Source organism: Crinia signifera, chromosome 6 (assembly GCF_055691185.1).
Source record: "Crinia signifera chromosome 6, ASM5569118v1, whole genome shotgun sequence".
NCBI lineage: Eukaryota > Metazoa > Chordata > Amphibia > Anura > Myobatrachidae > Crinia > Crinia signifera.
The window spans coordinates 4,450,687-4,466,984 of NC_139222.1; the positions used below are offsets into that span (position 1 = coordinate 4,450,687).

At 52.0% G+C, this 16,298-nt stretch overlaps 1 protein-coding gene across 1 annotated transcript in view; it reads left to right on the plus strand.

Moving 5' to 3' along the window:
* Positions 1-16,298, plus strand: part of LOC146009898 (uncharacterized) — an 89,047-nt gene that overhangs the window by 70,819 nt on the left and 1,930 nt on the right. The window contains exon 8 of the mRNA XM_083150498.1: positions 131-375. Within this exon, the coding sequence (XP_083006624.1) occupies positions 131-375 (245 nt within the window). The remainder of the gene's footprint in view (positions 1-130; positions 376-16,298) is intronic.

Consider the following 16,298-nt stretch of genomic DNA (forward strand, 5'->3'; position numbering starts at 1 on the left):
GGAAATCACATCTTGCTAACCATCAGAGAACACACGCAGGGGAGAAGTCATTTTCATGTTCTGAGTGTGGGAAATGTTTTTCGCGGAAACCAGTACTTATAGCACATCAGCGATATCACACAGGTGAGAGACCATATGAATGCTCTGAGTGTGGGAAATGTTTTACAGCTAAATCAGCTCTTGTTAGACATCAGAAATGTCACACTGGAGAGAGGCCATTTCCATGTTCTGAGTGTGGGAAATGTTTTAAACGAAAATCATATCTTGTTGGACATCAGAGATGCCACACAGGAGAGAGGCCATTTCTATGTTCTGAGTGTGGGAAATGTTTTACACATCAAGCGCATCTAGTTTCACATCAGAGATATCACACAGGTGAGAAGCCATATTCATGCTCTGTGTGTGGAAAAAGTTTTACAGAGAATTCACATCTTGCTACACATCGGAGAATTCACACAGGAGAGAGGCGATATTCATGTTCTGAGTGTGGGAAAAGTTTTACACATCAAACAACTCTTGTTAATCATAAGAAAAGTCACACAGGTGAGAGGCCATTTTCATGTTCTGAGTGTGGGAAATGTTTTACACAGGTAGCGCATCTTGTTGTACATAAGCGATATCACACAGGTGAGAGACCATATCCATGCTCTGAGTGTGGGAAAGGTTTTACAGATAAATCACATCTTACTGCACATCAGAGAAGTCACACAGGAGTGAAGCCATATTCATGTTCTGAGTGTGGGAAAGGTTTTATACAGAAATCAGCTCTTGTTAGACATCAGAGCAGTCACACAGGTGAAAGACCATTTCCATGCTCTGAGTGTGGGAAATGTTTTTCACGGAAACCATTTCTTATTGCACATCAGCGATATCATACAGGTGAAAGGCCATTTTTATGCTCTGAGTGTGGGAAATGTTTTTCACGGAAACCAGATCTTGTTGTACATCAGAGAAGTCACACAGGAGAGAAGCCATATTCATGTTCTGAGTGTGGGAAATGTTTTACACGGAAAGCACATCTTGATAAACATAAAGAAAAATCACACAGGGGAGAGGCCTCTTCTATGCTCTGAGTAAGAGAATGGATTTTGGGGGTGATTTACTTCATCCAGAGCTGAATTCGGTCCAGAGACTGATGTTTCGGCTCTGCGCATGGATATAGGGGAATGTACCCATGTTCAGGCTCTTTATGTGTTTGCAGTGAGAATCTTTTACCCCAGAAATAAGCGTCAGTAAGAACAGACTCTTCCTGACACTTTCTATGTATTATCCTAATTATTGTAAATGAAATACATAAGCCGGGGTGTGACCGGGCGCCTGCTCTTACTGTGTCATCACTGACCGGGTCCTGGCCAATGGCGGACTCCCTCTTACCACCAGTAACCACCCACGGTGCAGCCACTAGAAGACTCCTCCCACATGGTAACTATACCCCCTATTCCTCAGGTCCGTCCTCCCTGATAACACTCCCGGGAGCCTAATACAAATAAGACCAGAAAGTGGTGAGACTCGGGACCTTATTCTGGTTGATTCGCACATGTTCGCACGCGCCCGTGCCAACGGTAGTCGCACGCAGTCATGCGAAGCGGTAGGCAGACACACGCACACAGCTATCCCCCCCCTTCCTGATCCTGTAGGCAGACACACGCACACAGCTATCCCCCCCCCCCCCGATCCTGTAGGCAGACACACGCACACAGCTGTGTGTCCCCCCCCCCCCCCCCCCCCCCACGATCCTGTAGGCAGACACACGCACACAGCTATCCCCCCCCCCCCCCCGATCCTGAAGGCAGACGCACACAGCTCCCCCCCCCCCCCCCCCCCGATCCTGTAGGCAGACACACGCACACAGCTATCCCCCCCCCCCTTATCCTGTAGGCAGACACACGCACACAGCTGTGTCCCCCCCCCCCACGGTCCTGTAGGCAGACACACGCACACAGCTATCCCCCTCCCCGATCCTGTAGGCAGACACACACGCACACAGCTATCCCCCCCCCCCCTGATCCTGTAGGCAGACACACACGCACACAGCTATCCCCCCCCTGATCCTGTAGGCAGACCCGCGCACACAGCTATCCCCCTCCCCGATCCTGTAGGCAGACACACGCACACAGCTATCCCCCCCCCCCCCCCCCGATCCTGTAGGCAGACACACACGCACACAGCTATACCCCCCCTGATCCTGTAGGCAGACACACGCACAGAGCTACCCCCCCCCAGATCCTGTAGGCAGACATGCGCACACAGCTATCCCCCCCCCCCCCGATCCTGTAGGCAGACACACACACACAGCTACCCCCCCCCCCCACGCCGATCCTGTAGGCAGACACACACACACAACCCATGTGACCGCTCATCCCTACACGTCAGTTATATCTATGGTCTGACCTCATTGTCTATATCGCATGTAATGAAATGAGTTATTGTCTGTGATCACTTCTCCCTGAGCCGGTTCTGGGGATGATTTCGCCGTGTGTAATGTATATACATATTAGTCCCCTATTGCGTTCTAATAAAAATACCTTCCCACGTGTAACGGGCTTTTATACCTACATGTGTTGCTGAAATGTTTGTGACTCTGTTATTAATAAACCACTATGACCTCATTTGGCTTCAGCACACACTGTGGTAGGGATGTCATGTACTGTAAGTGACACATCTCATTTACACACTGACAATCATGTCCACACAATACTACCCTATACAAACACAGCCGTACAACGTTTATTACCACACACATTGTATCTGGTATGTTTGTACAATCATGTCTGCTATTATTATGGGCGGTATTCAATGAGCCTGATTCGCCAGGTTTTTATGGCGAATTTGTGCTGTTTGGCGAATTTCTGACAAAAACGGTGAATCACCCTATTCAATGACCACATGGCGAATACATTTGAAGGTTTTTTTCGCCATGATTCACCGAGTAGCAATCGCTATCTTTTTATGGAGAAGTGGAATGTGAACTTTTAAAATAAAGTGTTTTGTTTTTTACATTTGGTGTCAAAAAATCAGGAATTTTATTCTGAGGAGGGGCATGCTATTTTTATTCATGTGCTGTAAGCACATGAATATATATTTAATTTTAAAAATAATATATATATTTTTTTTCACAGCAGCCAGCAGGGGGCGCCGGAGCTGAGCCGCTCATTACATATTCATATATTCACTGCACGATCGTGTGTAGTGAATATACGCCCCCCTGCTGGCACCCCCGGGGGGGCAGCCTGTGCTGCCTGGCACCCGGGGAGCCCACCTAACCCCCCACAAAGGTCTGGGCTAGGCAGAGAGACTACCATCTCTCTGCCTGGCACCGTCCTCAGGCTCCCTGCGGCAATCGCCGCAGGAGCTCATATTCGCCAGTCAGGGGCTCGCTGCCCCTGACTCGTTGAATACCGGAGCCCGCCGGCTCCGGAACGTGGCAAATGTGCAGCGAATCCAAAAAAGGATTCGCTGCACCTCGCAGGTGTTCACATTGAATACCGCCCTATGTGTGAGATCAGGACATGTCTTGTATTATGCGTGTAAACGTAATGTGACCTGAAGGAGGGCTGCCTGCAATTTCCCCCTGCAGAGGGTAAGCACTGTAACCATCTGTATAGTACTCTGGAGTTAGGATCAAAGCAGTGGACCAATTCATAATGTAGATTGAAGATCAATTATCTAGGGACATTCACTAGTGTCCAGCAGGGAAATGGTCAAAATCCCAAAGGTGGGAGGGATGAGGGAGTGTGCACAGGTATACGAAGCAGTACTTGGGTGTAAGATACATTTCTGTCTTTTTAATTCCCTTTTATTTTATTTGAGTTGTATTTCTTCTGTGTGCACTTTTAAAATCTTTGTAACCTTCTTTTATCACTAAAGCTCTGTAGTATTTCTTGGAATAAATCCTACATAATTCCAGTCCTGATTTTGTGTTCTAAAGACGTAAGCCAAAGGAGAGCGGTCAACCTTACCTTTTTTATACTGTATTGTGTGGTCAGGGGCAGCAAGGCACCCCTTGCACAATTTGAAAGCGCTAAATCAGGCTTTGCTGGTGGCAGTGTACCTCGTAGAGGGGACTTGTGTGTCCAAAGCGAACACCAGTCACGGCCGGACCTGCTCAGATTGATATATGTGGAGGAGCGACCGGTGGGTCCGTGACACATAAATACACACACATACATACTGTATATACACACACATACATACTGTATATACACACACATACATACTGTATATACACACACATACATACTGTATATACACACACATACATACTGTATACACACACACATACATACATAGAATATTAGTACTTATGGCCCGGCTCATCATATACATACAGAAATGTTATGTCCTCCTGTGCCAGTTTGCTTTAAGGAATCCACATATTGGATGGCTGGTGGTGTGGATCCATGGGTTGGCCTTTGGGTGGGGGAATGGGAAGATTAAGGGGATGGGGTGTAGGAAACAAGGGTTGGATTTTGATTGGGGGGATGGGGTATAGGGAGCTTGGGATGGGGTGTAGGAAGAATAGGGCGGTTTTGGGTGGGAGATGGTCAAGTAGGGGGTTGGGGGGGGGGGCCTCCTCCTTGACTTCCTCCACCTTGTGCCTTCTTAGGCCCCTCCTCAGTTCTCTCTGTATTTGTTCATCAAACATGAAAAGAGCAAAATAATAACATTAGTAAATTCATTATGTTTTTATATGTAGAAATATTACAATCCTCACACACACAGACACACAGACCCAGACATTCACATAGACACACACATACACATAGACACACACAGACACACATAGACATACACCTAGACACACACAGACATAGACACACACATATGTTTACTCTCACCACATGTCTGCTAACGTTGGCATGCCCAATATCACAGGTGCAGTGTGTAACATGTTACTACTTTCCACAAAGGAGAAGAGTGCGGATCAGTTGGTCACCAGCAAGTTTTTAGTCATTAGGTCGACATGCAGGACGGTCAACATGAGTCTAGGTTGACTGACCGGGTCATTAGGTCGACATGGGTAAGTTTTTTTTTTTTACCCTTATGTCGACACAGTCAACAAAAACAAAAAAGTACCACCGCGTGCTTCGGGCACGATGCTTCGCTGCGCTCAGCACACTATTTTATTCTTCCACCATTCTCTAGTGGATGGTAGGGCATGAAATACCGCCTGTCGGCACATGTCGGCTCAAAAAACAGTAAAAAAAAACATATGTCGACCTAATGACCCTGTCTCGACCTAATGACCCTTTATACCTAACCCATTTCGACCTACTGGGTGGTGACCCAATGACCGTATCACGTGTGTGGGGGGAGACGGTCCAGGAGAGACTGCGATAGGTAGGAGAGACTGCCCTGAGCACAGAGTTGGGTGGTGCGCGGGGGGGAGATGGTCCAGGAGAGACTGCCATAGGTAAGAGAGTCTGCCCTGAGTACAGGGTCCGGGTGGTGCGCGGGGGGGAGATGGTCCAGGAGAGACTGCCCTGAGTACAGAGTCTGGGTGATGTGCGGGGAGACGGTCCAGGAGAGACTGCCATAGGTAAGAGAGACTGCCCTGAGTACAGAGTCCGGGTGGTGTGCGGGAGAGACGGTCCAGGAGAGACTGCCATAGGTAAGAGAGACTGCCCTGAGTACAGAGTCCGGGTGGTGTGCGGGGGGAGACGGTCCAGGAGAGACTGCCATAGGTAAGAGAGACTGCCCTGAGTACAGAGTCCGGGTGGTGTGCGGGGGGAGACGGTCCAGGAGAGACTGCCATAGGTAAGAGAGACTGCCCTGAGTACAGAGTCCGGGTGGTGTGCGGGGGGAAGACAGTCCAGGAGAGACTGCCATAGGTAAGAGAGACTGCCCTGAGTACAGGGTCCGGGTGGTGTGCGGGGGAGACGGTCGAGGAGAGACTGCCCTGAGTACAGGGTCCGGGTGGTGTGCGGGGGGGAGATGGTCCAGGAGAGACTGCCATAGGTAAGAGAGACTGCCCTGAGTACAGAGTCCGGGTGGTGTGCGGGAGGAGACGGTCCAGGAGAGACTGCCATAGGTAAGAGAGACTGCCCTGAGTACAGAGTCTGGGTGGTGTGCGTGGGGAGACGGTCCAGGAGAGACTGCCATAGGTAAGAGAGACTGCCCTGAGTACAGAGTCCGGGTGGTGTGCGGGGGGAGACGGTCCAGGAGAGACTGCCATAGGTAGGAGAGACTGCCCTGAGTACAGAGTCCGGGTGGTGTGCGGGGAGACGGTCCAGGAGAGACTGCCATAGGTAAGAGAGACTGCCCTGAGTACAGAGTCCGGGTGGTGCGCGGGGGGAAGACAGTCCAGGAGAGACTGCCATAGGTAAGAGAGACTGCCCTGAGTACAGAGTCCGGGTGGTGTGCGGGGGAGACGGTCCAGGAGAGACTGCCATAGGTAAGAGAGACTGCCCTGAGTACAGAGTCCGGGTGGTGTGCGGGGGAGACGGTCCAGGAGAGACTGCCATAGGTAGGAGAGACTGCCCTGAGTACAGAGTCCGGGTGGTGTGCGGGGGAGATGGTCCAGGAGAGACTGCCATAGGTAAGAGAGACTGCCCTGAGTACAGAGCCCGGGTGGTGTGCGAGGGGAGACGGTCCAGGAGAGACTGTCATAGGTAAGAGAGACTGCCCTGAGTACAGAGTCCGGGTGGTGTGCGGGGGAGATGGTCCAGGAGAGACTGCCATAGGTAAGAGAGACTGCCCTGAGTACAGAGTCCGGGTGGTGTGCGGGGGGAGACTGTCCAGGAGAGACTGCCCTGAGTACAGAGTCCGGGTGGTGTGCGAGAGGAGATGGTCCAGGAGAGACTGCCCTGAGTACAGAGTCCGGGTGGGAGACGGTCCTGGAGAGACTGCCCTGAATACAGAGTCCGGGTGGTATGCAGGGTGGAGACGGTCCAGGAGAGACTGCCCTGAGTACAGAGTCCAGGTGGTGTGCGGGGAGACGGTCCAGGAGAGACTGACATAGGTAAGAGAGACTGCCCTGAGTACAGAGTCCGGGTGGTGTGCGAGAGGAGATGGTCCAGGAGAGACTGCCCTGAATACAGAGTCCGGGTGGTATGCAGGGTGGAGACGGTCCAGGAGAGACTGCCATAGGTAGGAGAGACTGCCCTGAGTACAGAGTCCAGGTGGTGTGCGGGGAGACGGTCCAGGAGAGACTGACATAGGTAAGAGAGACTGCCCTGAGTACAGAGTCCGGGTGGTGTGCGGGGGGAGATGGTCCAGGAGAGACTGCCATAGGTAAGAGAGACTGCCCTGAGTACAGAGTCCGGGTGGTGTGCAGGGGGAGACGGTCCAGGAGAGACTGCCATAGGTAAGAGAGACTGCCCTGAGTACAGAGTCCGGGTGGTGTGCGGGGGGAGACGGTCCAGGAGAGACTGCCATAGGTAGGAGAGACTGCCCTGAGTACAGAGTCCGGGTGGTGTGCGGGGGATACGGTCCAGGAGAGACTGCCATAGGTAGGAGAGACTGCCCTGAGTACAGAGTCCGGGTGGTGTGCGGGGGAGACGGTCCAGGAGAGACTGTCATAGGTAAAAGAGACTGCCCTGAGTACAGAGTCCGGGTGGTGTGCGGGGGGAGACGGTCCAGGAGAGACTGCCATAGGTAAGAGAGACTGCCCTGAGTACAGAGTCCGGGTGGTGTGCGAGAGGAGACGGTCCAGGAGAGACTGCCCTGAATACAGAGTCCGGGTGGGAGACGGTCCTGGAGAGACTACCCTGAATACAGAGTCCGGGTGGTATGCAGGGTGGAGACGGTCCAGGAGAGACTACTGCCATAGGTAGGAGAGACTGCCCTGAGTACAGAGTCCGGGTGGTGTGCAGGGGAGACGGTCCAGGAGAGACTGCCATAGGTAAGAGAGACTGCCCTGAGTACAGAGTCCGGGTGGTGTGCGGGGGGGGAGACGGTCCAGGAGAGACTGCCATAGGTAAGAGAGACTGCCCTGAGTACAGAGTCCGGGTGGTGTGTGAGGGGAGACGGTTCAGGAGAGACTGCCATAGGTAAGAGAGACTGCCCTGAGCACAGAGTCCGGGTGGTGTGCGGGGAGACGGTCCAGGAGAGACTGCCATAGGTAGGAGAGACTGCCCTGAGTACAGAGTCCGGGTGGTATGCAGGGGGGAGACGGTCCAGGAGAGACTGCGATAGGTAAGAGAGACTGCCCTGAGTACAGAGTCCGGGTGGTGTGCGGGGGGTGATACGGTCCAGGAGAGACTGTCATAGGTAAGAGAGATTGCCCTGAGTACAGTAGACTAGATTTTGGGGGAACACTGATATCATGTGACGTCGAGGGGAACAGGACGTTAACACACGGGGGCGCAGGACTGTAACACACAGGGGGGCACAGGATGGTAACGCACAGGGCAGTAACACACAGGGGGGGGGCACAAGACTGTAACACAGGGGGAGCACAGGGCAGTAACACACAGGGGGGGGGCACAGGACTGTAACACACAGGGGGAGCACAGGGCAGTAACACACCGGGGGGCACAGGACTGTAACACACGGGGGGCACAGAACGGCAATACATGGGGTGGGCACAGGATGGTAACACACAGGGGGAGCACAGGGCGGTAACAGACGGGCCACAGGACTGTAACACACAGGGGGGGGGGCACAGGGCAGTAACACACAGGGGAGGGCACAGGACGGTAACACAGAGGGGCACAGAACGGCAATACACGGGGTGGGCACAGGGCGGTAACACATGGGGGCACAGGACGGTAAGACACAGGTGAGCACAGGGCGGTAACACACAGGGGGCACAGGATGGTAACACACAGGGGGGGCAGAGGACGGTAACACCCGGGGGGGGCACAGGAAGGTAACACACGGGGGGGCACAGGATGGTAACACACAGGGGGGCACAGGACGGTAACACACAGGGTGGCACAGGACGGTAACACACAGGGGGCACAGAATGGTAACACACAGGGGGGGAAGAGGACGGTAACACACAGGGGGGCACAGGAAGGGAACACACGGGGGGCACGGGACGGTAACACACGGGAGGGGGACAGGACGGTAACACACAGGGGGGCACAGGACGGTAACACACGGGGGGGCACAGGACGGTAAAACACGGGGGGGCACAGGACGGTAACACACGGGGGGCACAGGACGGTAACACACAGGGGGGCACAGGACGGTAACACACAGGGGGGCACAGGAGGGTAACACACAGGAAGGCACAGGACGGTAACACACAGGGGGGCACAGGACGGTAACACACTGGGAGGGCACAGGACGGTAACACAAAGGGGGGGCACAGGACGGTAACAACCAGGGGGGCACAGGACGGTAACACACAGGGAGGGCACAGGACGGTAACACAAAGGGGGGGCACAGGACGGTAACACACAGGGGGGGCACAGGACGGTAACACACAGGGGGGCACAGGACGGTAACACACAGGGGGCACAGGACGGTAACACACAGGGGGGCACAGGACGGTAACACGCAGGGGGGCAGAGGATGGTAACACACAGAGGGGCACAGGACGGTAACACACAGGGGGCACAGGGACAATGAGCACATCACACAGACAGAACAGGGATATCACCACCTGTCAGGGGACATCACCAGCTGTACACAATGTAGCTGGCTGCACAGTGCCACCATAGGCCTCCCAGCATACACACACTATGGGGACACTCACTACCATGGTAACAGGAAGTCTGGTCACTAAGGGGTTACCATGCAGAGCAGTCACCGCGGGGGAGGGGGGTCCTGCACTCATATACCGCCCCCTATATCACTAATCATCCTCCACACACACAGCTGGGAACCCCAGGCCGGAGCCCTCTGCAGCGGGGACACCTCCGGAGCCCGGGACACGCCACTTCCGGTCTGTGCGTTTCACACTACTTCCGCGTTTCATCACTGTTTTGGATTTGGCGTTCAGCGTCTGCGGTCCACTCTAGCTCTGTGTATCACGTGACATCCGGCCTAATCCCCGCCCCATGTGCATTTAACAACATCCGGGTCACAAAGGGGAAGTAGCAGAGGGGAGATATCAGGTAATTATACAGTGGCAGCAGCCTGTGGTGTCCTGTTATTATTATTAATATACATGTGGAGCAGCCTATGTTGTCCTGTTATTATTATTATACAGGGAGAGCAGCCTGTGGTGTCCTGTTATTATTATACAGGGGGAGCAGCCTGTGTTGTCCTATTATTATTAATATACAGTGCGAGCAGCCTGTGGTGTCCTGTTATTATTATACAGTGTGAGCAGCCTGTGGTGTCCTGTTATTATTATTATACAGGGGGAGCAGCCTGTGGTGTCCTGTTATTATTATTAATATACATGTGGAGCAGCCTATGTTGTCCTGTTATTATTATACAGGGAGAGCAGCCTGTGGTGTCCTGTTATTATTATACAGGGGGAGCAGCCTGTGTTGTCCTATTATTATTAATATACAGTGCGAGCAGCCTGTGGTGTCCTCTTATTATTATACAGTGTGAGCAGCCTGTGGTGTCCTGTTGTTGGTATTATTATTATACAGGGGGAGCAGCCTGTGGTGTCCTGTTATTATACAGGGGGAGCAGCCTGTGGTGTCCTGTTATTATACAGGGGGAGCAGCCTGTGGTGTCCTGGATCATTCTACAGTAACACTGGGAGATGTGACTGCTGGGAATGGGACGTTATACAGTAACACCGGGGGATGTGACCGGAGAGGTGACTGCTGGGAATGGAACGTTGTACAGTAACACCGGGGGATGTGACCGGAGAGGTGACTGCTGGGAATGGGACGTTATACAGTAACACCGGGGGATGTGACCGGAGAGGTGACTGCTGGGAATGGGGCGTTATACAGTAACACCGGGGGATGTGACAGGAGAGGTGACTGCTGGGAATGGGGCGTTATACAGTAACACCGGGGGATGTGACCGGAGAGGTGACTGCTGGGAATGGGGCGTTATACAGTAACACCGGGGGATGTGACCGGAGAGGTGACTGCTGGGAATGGGGCGTTATACAGTAACACCGGGGGATGTGACAGGAGAGGTGACTGCTGGGAATGGGGCGTTATACAGTAACACCGGGGGATGTGACCGGAGAGGTGACTGCTGGGAATGGGACGTTATACAGTAACACCGGGGGATGTGGCCGGAGAGGTGACTGCTGGGAATGGGACATTATACAGTAACACTGGGGGATGTGACCGGAGAGGTGACTGCTGGGAATGGGACATTATACAGTAACACCGGGGGGATGTGACCGGAGAGGTGACTGCTGGGAATGGGACGTTATACAGTAACACCGGGGAATGTGACCGGAGAGGTGACTGCTGGGAATGGGACATTATACAGTAACACCGGGGGATGTGACCGGAGAGGTGACTGCTGGGAATGGGACGTTATACAGTAACACCGGAGGATGTGACCGGAGAGGTGACTGCTGGGAATGCGACGTTATACAGTAACACCGGGGGATGTGACAGGAGAGGTGACTGCTGGGAATGGGACGTTATACAGTAACACCGGGGGATGTGACCGTAGAGGTGACTGCTGGGAATATGTCTGGGTGATGACTATACCATTGTGTGTCAGTTTCCTATAAGGTGTCAGGATGTCACTGTCTATCTCTCCATGCAGGAGGGGGAGTATATAGAGGAACACAAGGGTCTGTACAAGGACGTGATGATGGAGAATCACCGGCCCCTCACATCACTGGGTAAGAGGAGACATTTATTGTACAGGGAGAGCAGGTATGGGGGTCCCCTATATACACCCAGCATCTGATAATCATGTATATACAATGTACTCAGTCACTGTGTGTCTTCTACAGAACGGCCCAGTAACAGGAATACCCCAGAGAGATGACCCCGTCCTCTGTATTCCCAGGATAATCACATATATACAATGTCCTCAGTCACTGCATGTCTCCTGCAGATGGGCCAGTAACAGGAATACCCCAGAGAGATGTCCCCGTCCTCTGTATTCCCAGGATAATCACATATATACCATGTCCTCAGTCACTGCGTGTCTCCTACAGATGGGCCCAGTAACAGAGATACCCCAGAGAGATGTCCCCGTCCTCTGTATTCCCAGGATAATCACATATATACAATGTCCTCAGTCACTGTGTGTCTCCTACAGATGGGCCCAGTAACAGGAATACCCCAGAGAGATGTCCCTGTCCTCTGTATTCCCAGGATAATCACATATATACCATGTCCTCAGTCACTGCGTGTCTCCTACAGATGGGACCAGTAACAGGAATACCCCAGAGAGATGTCCCCGTCCTCTGTATTCCCAGGATAATCACATATATACCATGTCCTCAGTCACTGTGTGTCTCCTACAGATTGGCCCAGTAACAGGAATACCCCAGAGAGGTGTCTCCGTTCGCTGTATTCCCAGGATTGTACAGAGGAGAATCACAGGACCCCACAAGACGATCAGGTAGGTGGGATTTAGGGACTCACCAATGTACCAAAGTGAATGTAACTATATGATCTGTACAGAAGCTGTGTGTATTATACACTGATATTATACTTTGTAATATTATTGTCTTAATTTAGGGTGAATTCCTGACTGTTATCAAGATAGAAGATACAGAGGGAGAAGAAGAGACGTATGTGACTGATATGAAGGCAGAAGATACAGAGGGAGAAGAAGAGACGTATGTGACTGATATGAAGGCAGAAGATACAGAGGGAGGAGAAGAGATGTATGTGAGGGGCAATCAGCAGTATAAGGAGGAAGAAATCCCTACAGATATCAGCACAGGTGAGTAATAAACACATTACAGAGTTCACATCATGTCACTGTGTGTTACCAGCCCAGAGATCTGACCAGTCTCCTCCCCGCACTCTCTGGTGTATCTCATACATCAGCAGCCATCAGCCCCTATTATACTCCTGCTCTCCCCCTCACATCATGTCACTGTGTGTTACCAGCCCAGAGATCTGACCAGTCTCCTCCCTGCACTCTCTGGTGTATCTCATACATCAGGAACCATCAGCCCCTATTATACTCCTGCTCTCCCCCTCACATCATGTCACTGTGTGTTACCAGCCCAGAGATCTGACCAGTCTCCTCCCCACACTCTTTGGTGTATCTGATACATCAGGAGCCATCAGCCCTATTATACTCCTGCTCTCCCCTCACATCATGTCACTGTGTGTTACCAGCCCAGAGATCTGACCAGTCTCCTCCCTGCACTCTCTGGTGTATCTCATACATCAGGAGCCATCAGCCCCTATTATACTCCTGCTCTCCCCCTCAAATCATGTCACTGTGTGTTACCAGCCCAGAGATCTGACCAGTCTCCTCCCCACACTCTTTGGTGTATCTGATACATCAGGAGCCATCAGCCCTATTATACTCCTGCTCTCCCCTCACATCATGTCACTGTGTGTTACCAGCCCAGAGATCTGACCAGTCTCCTCCCTGCACTCTCTGGTGTATCTCATACATCAGGAACCATCAGCCCCTATTATACTCCTGCTCTCCCCACACATCATGTCACTGTGTGTTACCAGCCCAGAGATCTGACCAGTCTCCTCCCCGCACTCTTTGGTGTATCTCATACATCAGGAGCCATCAGCCCCTATTATACTACTGCTCTCCCCCTCACATCATGTCACTGTGTGTTACCAGCCCAGAGATCTGACCAGTCTCCTCCCCGCACTCTCTGGTGTATCTCATACATCAGCAGCCATCAGCCCCTATTATACTCCTGCTCTCCCCCTCACATCATGTCACTCTGTGTTACCAGCCCAGAGATCTGACCAGTCTCCTCCCCGCACTCTCTGGTGTATCTGATACATCAGGAGCCATCAGCCCTATTATACTCCTGCTCTCCCCTCACATCATGTCACTGTGTGTTACCAGCCCAGAGATCTGACCAGTCTCCTCCCCGCACTCTCTGGTGTATCTCATACATCAGCAGCCATCAGCCCCTATTATACTCCTGCTCTCCCCCTCACATCATGTCACTGTGTGTTACCAGCCCATAGATCTGACCAGTCTCCTCCCCGCACTCTCTGGTGTATCTCATACATCAGCAGCCATCAGCCCCTATTATACTCCTGCTCTCCCCCTCACATCATGTCACTGTGTGTTACCAGCCCATAGATCTGACCAGTCTCCTCCCCGCACTCTCTGGTGTATCTCCTACATCAGGAGCCATCAGCCCCTATTATACTCCTGCTCTCCCCCTCACATCATGTCACTGTGTGTTACCAGCCCAGAGATCTGACCAGTCTCCTCCCCGCACTCTTTGGTGTATCTGATACATCAGGAGCCATCAGCCCCTATTATACTCCTGCTCTCCCCCTCACATCATGTCACTGTGTGTTACCAGCCCAGAGATCTGACCAGTCTCCTCCCCGCACTCTCTGGTGTATCTTATACATCAGGAGCCATCGGCCCCTATTATACTCCTGCTCTCCCCTCACATCATGTCACTGTGTGTTACCAGCCCAGAGGTCTGACCAGTCTCCTCCCTGCACTCTCTGGTGTATCTCATACATCAGGAGCCATCAGACCCTATTATACTCCTGCTCTCCCCCTCACGTCATGTCACTGTGTGTTACCAGCCCAGAGATCTGACCAGTCTCCTCCCCGCACTCTCTGGTGTATCTCATACATCAGGAGCCATTAGCCCCTATTATACTCCTGCTCTCCCCATCACATCATGTCACTGTGTGTTACCAGCCCAGAGATCTGACCAGTCTCCTCCCCGCACTCTCTGGTGTATCTCATACATCAGGAGCCATTAGCCCCTATTATACTCCTGCTCTCCCCCTCACATCATGTCACTGTGTGTTAACAGCCCTGAGATCTGACCAGTCTCCTCCCCGCTCTGTCTGTACATTGTAATGGCAATGAGCAGGTGGCAGGGAATGGATTAAGTAGGGTTCTCTCCTGCAGGATTCGAAGTCATGTGAGGAGTAAAGTCGCTGTGAATTGGTGTAATAAAGTCATTTGATCTCTGGAAAGATTACACCTCCCATGTTGCGCCAGAGCATCCTGAGATGACTGGCCTGTGGCGACATGACAGCCAGTAATTAAGCCCCACTAGATGTGTTAAGAGGAGCAGAGTACCCCTCATGTGACAGTGCCCCGCCCCCCCTCCTCCCCATCTTGTAAGTGAGAGGGGGCAAGTGGGGAGAGAGAGCATGGGAGAGGGGGCAGGGGTAGAGAGAGCACAAGGGATTACGGGGACTGGCGAAATAAGGGGCAAGGGGAAAAAGGGGGTTAGGGGAGAGGAGGCAAGTGGAGAGGGAGCACAGGGTAGAGGGTGGCAAGGGGGCTAGGGGACCCACTCATTTTATAAAAGAGTCCCAGACCCTCGATTCAGGGTAAAATGAGCACCAGACCCGAACCATGAACATACATGGAAGCAAAAACTTGGAACAATTAAGCAAATATGGGAAAGGGATCCAGATCCCCCTCCTTTGGGAACCTTCAGATCTCACTGGAGATGCGAGGACCTTCTTCTGGGGAACATGAGACCCATAATGCACTGGGCAGACCTCGGACCACACCATTGCCTCACAGAAAGCTGGGAGATCATGAAGCACTAGGTCTTTGTTTATTCTTTAGAGCAGTTATTTTAAGTAGACCGTGTCCCCCTCTACATGTAAGGAGGATGGGTACAATCTTCAGTCCGGGCAGGCGTGATGGCCAGAACGCCCTACTACCCTCCTGGAGATCTGGAGACCATAGGAATACATTGAGTGTAACACATCTCCTGAGGTTATGGACCAAACCACAGGAGATGCCAACAGGTGTGCTACATGAAGTAGTAAAGGCTCCTCCCCCAAGGTGGTTCCTATGTGGATGGGCAGGACCCTACACGCACCAGATATAAGTGTTGCGGTGACAATTTGTATCCCTTGAAAGGAAGAGAAAGTATTGTTCGAGGATTGTCTGCATTTTGTTGATCTTTTTCTAATTCCCCTCCGGAGATTTCATGTGTGTTTGCCGCCTGATTTTATTGAAAACATAAGATTTTATTGACATCATATGCAGTGACTTCCTGATTATAACTGAGGAACAATAAAGTTTTATTTAAAGATTTATACTAGTAGAGGTACCAGCTTGTACATCCTTCGCAAAGTGCCACCAAGGCAGGAAACGTGTTGGTGGCCTCGCCCTCTGTTTCCCCCTCCCCTGATTACACTCTTTCCTTCTCCATCTTCACTCTGGAGTATATGGAAAATAGCTTTTGGTTGGGGCTAATGGATTACATTTTATTGGGTAGGTCAGCTTTTTATACCATTGCTGGGGATCAGTATATCGATGCCCGCTAATAATTTATATATTACTCCAACATCTGCCTATTTCATCAC